The sequence below is a fragment of the Amaranthus tricolor genome, chromosome 12, assembly GCF_026212465.1.
Source record: "Amaranthus tricolor cultivar Red isolate AtriRed21 chromosome 12, ASM2621246v1, whole genome shotgun sequence".
In the NCBI taxonomy this organism is placed as follows: Eukaryota; Viridiplantae; Streptophyta; class Magnoliopsida; order Caryophyllales; family Amaranthaceae; genus Amaranthus; species Amaranthus tricolor.
Genome location: NC_080058.1, coordinates 15,164,375 through 15,174,802, shown reverse-complemented (window position 1 = coordinate 15,174,802; position 10,428 = coordinate 15,164,375). Strand labels below are relative to the sequence as shown.

Below are 10,428 nucleotides of genomic sequence, written 5' to 3'. Positions count from 1 at the left end.
ATATGTATATGTATATGTATATGTATATGTATATATATATGTATATGTATATGTATATGTATATGTATATGTATATGTATATGTATATATATATGTATATATATATATATATATATATATATATATATATATATATATATATATATATATATATATATATATATATATATATATATATATATATATATATATATATAATATCACATAAACCAATTTATTAATTTGATATTTAATAATGACAAACACATAATCAATTTTTAATTTGAGGGAACAAAAACGCCAGTATGCCGAGGCTTTACCCCTATACCTACTTCATCAAGAGGTCGTCAGCCCAAATAATTCAAGGCAAGCAGAGTAGTCTCAGAAAACCCTAGTGTGCACACCCCTTCTACTTGGATCACAACAAATAAAGCGAAGACCAAACATCATATCAAGTATCAGAAATAATAATACCTGTCGGCAGCTATACTAACCAAACAGGCCAACCTGTTCATCTCCCTTTTTCACAACAAATATAAGAGCTTTATTTCTCTCGTGTTACACTTTACGTGATTTAATATATTTTAATAATTAGTCGCGTACACACTAACATATAATCAAACATACATTATACATTTTATTTTATGATCATAGGTTTTCCCTGAAAAAATATATCTCAAGAATATTTAATTGCAATATTAATATCATAATATTTTTCTCCCAAATTTAATCGCATTTAAAATTATTATTAAAATAATAATATAACTTTCATCAAAATAATAATATTATAAGTATTTCTCTTTCAAATTAAACCATATCTAATTTCGTTATCAAAATAATAATATTAATTTTATAAAAATAGTAATTATAAATTCAAGTTTGACAATAATAATAGTAGATATAATTTGAGAATATATAAAACATAATATCATAGAAAAATAATGTCATATATAATCATGCATTCTATTTAAACACATTTATTATCACTTAGCACATAATATTAATGGGATAGTCCTATAAGATAGACATTGAGAATTACGTTGTCACGCGATCCTAGACTAACGTACGCTCTAAATAATCTTTGTCTACGAATTCGCTGTCTACACGATAAAATAATATATCTCAAATTAATACCCCGATCAACCCAATCAAAATAAATAAATTAAAAGACTTTTGATTTATATTTTATAATTTATTTAAAATGACAAATTTTAAAATGTAGTTAAAATTTAAAGATTAATAGTAATAGTTTTAATAGAAAAGGTCAAAGTTTAAATAATAAAAGGATTATAACTAAAGAAAATATAAATAAAGGTGTTTTAGAAAACATAGAAAATTTAGTACTGGTTACCAATACCCACGAAAAGAAACAGGGGAAAGAAGAGAGAGGACGAGAAAGGGAGAGAGAGAGAGAGAAAGAGGTAGAAGGAAGAAGGTGTCGGCCAACGATGGCTCCAGTGGCCACCGTCGCACGCCGGTGGTATCCCGGTGACCGCCGTATCGCAAGAAAACTAAGGTCAGAAATACTTTTTTTTCATTTTTCAAATAAAAGATGGGTGTTTTTCATTTAATAGCATAAATTTTTTTGGGTTTTGATCAAAAAAGTTTTCTATCAAATAAATGAAATTTATACCTTTAATATCAAAATCTTGTCTTTTCTTGATTAAATTTTAAGCAATTGGAAGATGGAGAAAGTAGTTTGTAGGAGAAAAAGAAAGTGTGAGTAATAATGTGAATGAATTAAGGGTAATTGGTTTAATTTATAGTGGGTAAATGAGGTTAGTAATAAGATTTAGAGGAAGAAGTGAGAAGTTATTTGTTCATAGGGAGTTATTTTTTAGTTTTGTTTTTTTTTTTAAATTTCTTAAATTAATTTTTATAGATTTATTATTACAAATTTATTTATTTATTATTATTAATTTTTTTTTTAAAAAAAAAGCGAATGTTTCAATAGATGCCGACAGGTATTATTATTATTTCTGATACTTGATATGATGTTTGGTCTTCCTTCTATTTGTTGTGATCCAAGTAGAAGGGGTGTGCATACTAGGGTTCACTGAGAGTACTCTGCTGGCTAGGGATGGCAATTCAGTCCGAATCCGACCCTAGTCCGACTCGATCCGAGGAAAATAATCCGATTCGAGTCTAAGGAAAAGGTTATTCAACTCCAACTCCGACTTCACAATCCGAATCCGAGTTAGAGACGGACCGGAGTTGGACCTTATTAAAAATCCGACACTCCGACCCGACTTCGCCCCTAAAGAAAATCCGACTTTGAATTTGACTTTTAACCCAACATTTTGTTTCCTTTAAAACTCTAGACGTGACTAATTCAAGCTCTCTCTCATACTAATTGTAATTTTTGATTTTGAAAAACTACTTGGTATTTATTTAGATCAATCAATCAAAATACGACCAATCAAATTAAGAGAAATAAAATACGCTGTGCGTGAAAATTTTGTTAAATTGTAGTATTAGGAATATTTCTCATGTTAAACATGAATTCAAAGTACATATTTTTTTGTTAAATTGTATTTGAAAAATATATTTTGTTAACTTCGTATGCTTTAAATCATTAGTACAATATCACAACGATAAAGTTTGATAATAATCCGACTCCGTTGGAGGTCCGAGAGTCCGAGTCGGGGCAAACTTGGAGTATGCATAATCCGACTCCGAGTGGAGGTGGACTGAAAATAAAAATTCGACTAAAATCCGGAGCAAAGTCGGAGTATGTATAATCCGAGCCGAGTCCGACCCATTGCCATCCCTACTGCTGGCCTTGAATTAATTGGAGTGGCGACCTCTTGATCAAGTAGGTATAGGGGTAAAGCCTCGGCCTACTGGCGTTCTCGTTCCCTCAAATTAAAAATTGATTATATGTTTGTCATTATTAAATATCATATTAATAAATTGGTTTATGTGATATTATATATATTGTTTTCACAAATTGTTTTTTTTTAAACTCAGCTATATATTATTTTCTAAAATTATTTTCAATTTGATTATATTTTATTTTCTTAAATCATTTTCATACTTAATCGTTTTATGGGATGGAGTTGAAATTACTTAATTTCCTGATTTTGACAGTTTTTCCCTTGTTTTTCTTGCGTTCTTATGTTGCAGGTTATTGATTACGTGGGAATCGTGGGGTGATGATCACCTAGAAATATAGCTTTTATTAGAGTCGTATTTCAGTTTAAATTTTACCTTAAGTTGTTTAAATTTTATATGGACATAGATTGACTTTCAGTCTTTTCTTATGTTGTAAGATCCTTTGTTGGATTTAAAGTTATTAAGTTATTTCTTAGTCGTTAAGCCTTACATTTATTTTATTAGAAATAGATGTGGCGGTAACACTCCCATGAGTAGGTTTTGGCTCATGTTTTTCATTAAATGAGTTTTCAAAAGTTTAACCAAATTTGAGGGTGTTACAACTATATTAACCAAACAGGACAACCTGTTCATCACCCTTTATACTTGGATCACAACAAATACAAGAGCTTCATTTCCCTCGTGTTACACTTTACGTGATTTAATATATTTTCATAATTACTCGCGTGCACAAAAACATATAAATAAACATACATTATACATTTTATTTTATGATCACATGTTTTCCCAAGAAAAATATATCTCAAGAATATTCAATTGCAATATTAATATCATAATATTTTTCTCCCAAATTCAATCGCGTTTAAAATCATTATTAAAATAATAATATAACTTTCATCAAAATAATAATATTATAAGTATTTCTCTTTCAAATTAAACCGTATCTACTTTCGTTATCAAAATAATCATATAAATTTTATCAAAATAGTAATTATAAATTCAAGTTTGAAAAAAATAATAGTAGATATAATTTGAGAATATATAAAACATAATATCATACAAAATAATGTCATATAAAATCATGCATTCTATTTAAACACATTAATTATCACTTAGCACATAAAATTAAAGAGATATTCCTAATTAGATGGACATTGAGAATTACCTTGTGACGCGATCCTAGATAAACGTAAGCTCCTAATAATCTTTGTCTACGAATTCGCTGTCTACACGATAAAATAATATATCTCAAATTAATACCCCGATCAACCCAATCGAAATAAATTAATCAAAAGACTCTTGATTTATATTTTATAATTTATTTAAAATGAAAAATTTTTAAATGTAGTTAAAATTTTAAAGATCCGTGGTAATAGTTTTAAAAGAAAAGGACAAAGTTTAAATAATAAAAAGATCATAACTAAAGAAAATAAAGATAAAGGTGCTTTAGAAAACTTAGAAAATTTGGTATTGGTTACCAATACCCACGAAAAGAAACACGGGAAAGAAGAGAGAGGAGGAGAAAGGGAGAGAGAGAGAGAGAGAGAGAGAGAGAGAGAGAGGGAGAAGGAAGAACGTGCCGGCCGGCGGTGGCTCCGGTGGCCGCCGTAGCACGCCGGTGGTATCCCGGTGACCGTCGTATCACAGGAAAACTAAGGTCAGAAATACTTTTTTTTCCATTTTTCAAATAAAAGATGAGTGTTTTTCAATTAATAATAAAAAAATTTTTTGGGTTTTGAATAAAAAACATTTCTAATAAGTAGATGAAATTCATACCTTTAATATCAAAATCATGTATTTTCTTAATTAAATTTTAAGCAATTGAAAGATGGAGGAAGTAGTTTGTAGGAGAAAAAGGAAGTGTGATTAATAATGTGAATGAATTAAGGGTAATTGGTTTAATTTTTATTGGAAAAATGAGGTTAGTTATAAGATTTAGAGAGAGAAGTGGAAAGTTATTTGTTAATGGGGAGTTATTTTTTATTTTTGTTTTTTTTTTAAATTTCTTAATTTTTTTATAGATTTATTATTACATGTTTATTTATTTATTATTATTTTTATTTTTTAAAAAGATAAAAGTGAATGTTACAATAGTTGCCGACAGGTATTATTATTTATGATACTTGATATGATGTTTGGTCTTCCTTCTATTTGTTGTGATCCATGGAGAAGGGTTGCGCACACTAGGGTTCACCGAGAGTACTCTGTTGGCCTTGAATTAATTGGGATGACGACCTCTTGATGAAGTAGGTATAGGGGTACAGCCTCGGCCTACTGGCGTTCTCGTTCCCTCAAATTAAAAATTGATTATGTGTGTCATTATTAAATATCAAATTAATAAATTGGTTTATGTGATATTATATATATTGTTTTCACAAATAGGTTTTTTTTTAAACTCAACTATATATCACTTTCAATTAGGGTGACGACCTCTTGATGAAGTACGTTTTGGCTCATGTTTTCATTAAAGGAGTTTTTCAAAAGTTCAACCTATTTTGAGGGTGTTACAGCAATATTAACCAAACAGGACAACCTGTTCATCACCCTTTATACTTGGATCACAACAAATATATGAGCTTCATTTCCCTCGTGTTACACTTTACGTGATTGAATATATTTTCATAATTACTCGCGTGCACAAAAACATATAATCAAACATATATTATACATTTTATTTTATGATCATAGGTTATCACAAAAAAAATATATCTCAAGAATATTCAATTGCAATATTAATATCATAATATTTTTCTCCCAAATTCAATCGTGTTTAAAATCATTATTAAAATAATAATCTAAATTTCATCAAAATAATTATATTATAAATACTTCTCTTTCAAATTAAACCGTATCTATTTTCGTTATCAAAATAATAATATAAATTTTATCAAAATAGTAATTATAAATACAAGTTTGAAAAAATAATAGTATATATAATTTGAGAGTATATAAAACATAATATCATACAAAATAATGTCATATAAAATCATGCATTCTATTTAAACACATTAATTATCACTTAGCACATAATATTAATGGGATAGTCTTAATTAGATGGAAATTGAGAATTACCTTGTCACGCGATCCTAGACAAACGTACGCTCCTAATAATCTTTGTCTACGAATTCTTTGTCTACACGATAAAATAATATATCTCAAATTAATACCCCAATAAACCCAATCGAAATAAATAAATTAAAAGACTCTCGATTTATATTTAATAATTCATTTAAAATACATATATATACATATATATATACATATATATATATATATATATATATATATATATATATATATATATATATATATATATATATATATATATATGTATATATATATATATATATATATATATATATATATATATATATATATATATATGTATATATATATATATATATATATATATATATATATATATATATATACATATACATATATATATATATATATATATACATATACATATATATATATATATATATATATATATATATATATATATATATATATATATATATATATATATATATATATACATATATATATATATATATATATATATATATATATATATATATATATATATATATATATATATATATATATATATATATATATACATATATATATATATACATATATATATATATACATATATATATATATATACATATATATATATATACATATATATATATATACATATATATATATATATATATATATATATATATATATATATATATATATATATATATATATTTTACATTTTTTTCTATAAAACATCAGTTATTATGGTTTTTTATTAAAATAATTAAATTATTAAGAATACAAAACAAAAGAAATATCATATGATTTATATGCCTTAAATTTTTTAAGGTTTTTTTTATTATTCGCTCTAAAAACCCAAAAAATAAATGAATACCCTATACCAATAACCAAATAGTAATCGGAATGAATTACTAATTTTTGTTTTTCTATTCGCACGTTTTATTAAAAGTTGAGTCTATTCCCACAATATTGCAAAATAAAAAAATAATTCCCACTTTCCTTAAAATGGGAAAGTAATTCCCACTTTACCTTCCACGTAGGATTATTTTGAAATATTTTTTTTTTTATTTTTAATATAACCGCTACTTGAGGTAGCGGTTTTGTTTAGGGAATTGAAGAAAATCGCCAGATGAAATGGCGGTTTGGTAATTTTTTTATTTTAAAAAAAAAAAAAAATTTGGGTAAACCGCCACTTGAAGTGGCGGTTTTATACCTGTACAAAACGGCAGTATCTGTTCTTTTTCTTCACTCATTTCATTTGCTTCCTTCCCTTCGCTGCTGCCGGTTATCTAAAAAAAAAAGTCTTCAATTCTCATTTACTTCATATTAACAATTCCTCTCATTTAACTAAATTAATCAACTACATTCTCATCTTCTCCTTCTTTACTTGTTCATATTTCAATTTGCAAATTGAATATTTTGTTCATTATTGTTTTCAATTGAAGTTATAAATACATTGATTGTTTAATAAATTCTCTTGTTTTCATGATATAAGCTTACATTTTACACATTTGTAGTTGAATTTTAGGATTTGGTTTGTATGCATATAAAGTGTTTGATGATATGCTTCAATGAAAGTTTATTACTTTGTATTTGCAGAATATGGATCATTATCCCGTTATAGTGTATTGGGGTGGGGAAGTTAAGTTATACTGGATCCGATGTTGGGTATAATGGAGGAATAAATACAATGATGTTTATCCATCGTCAAAATACGACTTTTGAGGTGTTTGTTAGCAAAGTCTATGATGTAATTGGTTGTGATCGCAACTCTTTTATGTTAAAATTGGAGATGAAATATCCGGTGACTGGGAAAAATGTGTTAGTCCCGATTAAGAATGATGAAAGCATAAGTGCTCTTGCTTATGCGGCATCACGAGCCCCTGGAACGGCAATGGAGGTTTATGTTGAATTGGTTGCAAGTTTGGATAATGCGAGGGAAGTCATGACTAGCATGGAACTTCCAGAATCAGGTCCTAGTGTACGCCATGATACATTCACAGAAATGTTAAGTAACCCAAATTACGTTAATGAGCACTTGGATGAGAATAGCTCTCCAACTCATTCACGTGGCATTGGTGGTGGTGTAATGAACACCTTTTCCACGAGTCACTTGGGTAGCCTTAATGCGAACGAGGTTGACTCTTTAGATCAGGAGGATGAGCATATTGATTCTGATTCAGAAGAGGATGATGAAAGAAGAGAAGCTCTAGATGCAGCGATTAGAGATGGTGCTCCATCTCAAGATTGGCTTAGAATTGATGAGGTTGATCAAAGATTGATTGATACATGGATGACCTGGAACGATGACAACTCCATGAATGAAAATGGAGACTTTAGGATAGGGCAAGAGTTTAGCTCCTTAGACCACCTTAAGAAGAATGTTAAAGCATGGGCGATTTCTAATAATAGAAACTTCCGTGTAATTGAGTCGGAGCCTTCAAAGTACGTTATCCAATGCACTAATGCGGAGGATATAGGTTGTGAATGGAGGATGCGAGCTGTTATGACCGCAACGGGATCATTTAAGATTGTGCGATATAAGGGTCATAATCAAGATTGCTCAGTACATTACAGTGACGACCATCCCCTCCTTACTTCTGAATTTGTTGCTGATCTTATCGTGGATATGATTAGAGTTGATCCAACGTTTAAGGTGAAGTCAATCGTTAATTTTGTAAAAAATAAATACGGATTTGTAATAACATATAAGAGAGCTTGGTTGGCCAAAAATAAGGCTATAACAAAAGTGTTTGGGGATTGGGATAAGTCCTTTGAGGAGCTTCCACGGTACGTGCAGGCATTAATGCAATCTAATCCAGGAACAGTGGTGCAATGGGAAGTCCAACCAACAATGGATCCTACCAAAGTGATGTTTCAGCGAATGTTCTGGGCTTTCGGACCATCCATTAAGGGTTTTCCCCACTGTCATCCCCTTATTTCTATAGATGGTACACATTTGTACGGAAAGCACAGAGGCACACTTATGATTGGTATGTCCATAGATGCAAATTCTCAGTTGTTCCCACTTGCCTTTGCCGTTGTGGAGGGAGAGAGCAACGACACATGGAGTTGGTTCTTGGATTGTATAAGGCATTATGTCACTAAGAGGGACGGCTTATGTGTTATATCTGATCGTCACAAGGGAATTTTGCATGCAATGAACAGAGTTGGAAAACGTTGGGAAGAACCATATGCATTCCATCGGTTTTGTAAACGTCATCTAGCTTCAAACGTGCATAAGAAGTTTAAAAACATAGCGGTTAAGAACTTATTTGGAAAAGCTTCTGAACAAACAAAGATTCGGAAGTATAATTTTTACATGAATCGCCTTAAAGAGCTTAATGAGGACGCGTACAAGTACTTAGTGGACGGTTCTATTCCCGAGCGCCAATGGACTTTGATTCATGACGGTGGGCATCGATATGGAGTGAGAACTACAAACATGTCTGAAGCGTTCAACGGCGTTATGAAAGGGGCCAGGTCACTCCCAATCACTTCATTAGTTAGGATGACATTCTACCGGGTAAACGAATACTTTGCCACAAGGAGGGATTTAGGGAGAAGCAGATTAGATAGTGGACATGTGTATGCGAAGAAACCAAGTGATACGATTGATAAGAATGCTGAAAAAGCACGCTTTCATGATGTTAGGATATATGACACAGTGCGTGGGATATTCGAGGTCACCACTGGTTGTGGCAATAGGATAGCAGGAAAAGGTGGAAAATCCTACATGGTTGACCTCACAGCAACATCATGCACATGTCAGAAACCAACCATCTTCAAGTTACCGTGCTCACATGTTCTTGCAGTATGTCGAGCTCGTAACATATCGTACGATGCTTTTGTGGACCCTTCATTTCGCACTACAAAATACGTATCGACATATAAGAAGTCTTTCATGCCCGTTCCAGACATGTTTACTTGCGATCCTTGGAATGGTCCTACAGTTGTTCCAGATCCCTCAACGAAGCGTGCAAAGGGTCGTCCGCGATCAACTCGTATACGGAACGAAATGGATGCACCGTTGAAGCGTCCTCGTAACTCGTGTACCTTTTGTGGATGTAGTGGTCATAATAAGAAAACATGCCCTCGAAGGTCAACAAAGTATGTTTTTTTTTAAAATTTTGTAACAACATGTTCAATCTGATAATATTTAAATGATTTTAATAACACTTATGTATGTTTCAGCGATCATGGCGATGCCGGGCCCAGTAGCGGAGGTTGACGAGTTCACACCATCTCATCGACCGGTGTGCAAAACAAAAGGGGTCGGGGGGTTGTAGTTTAACAAGCTTTGTATATTCTTATACGACTTGAACTTCTTGTATGAGTTTCCTTAATTGTAATATATCTTTGCATTAGTTTCATAATTATTTTTTTCAAAATAATCCGGTTCGTAATTGATTATTATGGAATAGATGGTATTGAACTAGTTTAATGCATGTTGCGTTCACTATTTTAAAATGAAAGAAAAAAAAAACTTAAGGCAAAGAAAAAAAAAAAAAAAAAGTCACAAGCAAACCGCCACATGAAGTGGCGGTTTACCTGGAC

At 30.2% G+C, this 10,428-nt stretch overlaps 1 protein-coding gene across 1 annotated transcript; it reads left to right on the top strand.

Annotated features, from left to right (window-relative positions):
• The first annotated feature begins 9,093 nt into the window (after nucleotides 1-9,093).
• Nucleotides 9,094-10,143, top strand: LOC130828842 (uncharacterized). Its single transcript, XM_057694857.1, has 2 exons — nucleotides 9,094-9,981; nucleotides 10,066-10,143. Exons 1-2 carry the CDS (start codon nucleotides 9,194-9,196, stop codon nucleotides 10,100-10,102), a joined length of 825 nt encoding a protein of 274 aa, XP_057550840.1. The 5' UTR covers nucleotides 9,094-9,193; the 3' UTR covers nucleotides 10,103-10,143.
• Nucleotides 10,144-10,428: the final 285 nt, after the last annotated feature.

Bases quoted from the DNA above. Each gene is read 5' to 3' on its own strand.
- LOC130828842 (XM_057694857.1), top strand. From the start codon at position 9,194: ATGAATCGCCTTAAAGAGCTTAATGAGGACGCGTACAAGTACTTAGTG. The intron at 9,982-10,065 runs GTATGTTTTTTT...TGTATGTTTCAG, and splicing joins TGCCCTCGAAGGTCAACAAA to CGATCATGGCGATGCCGGGC.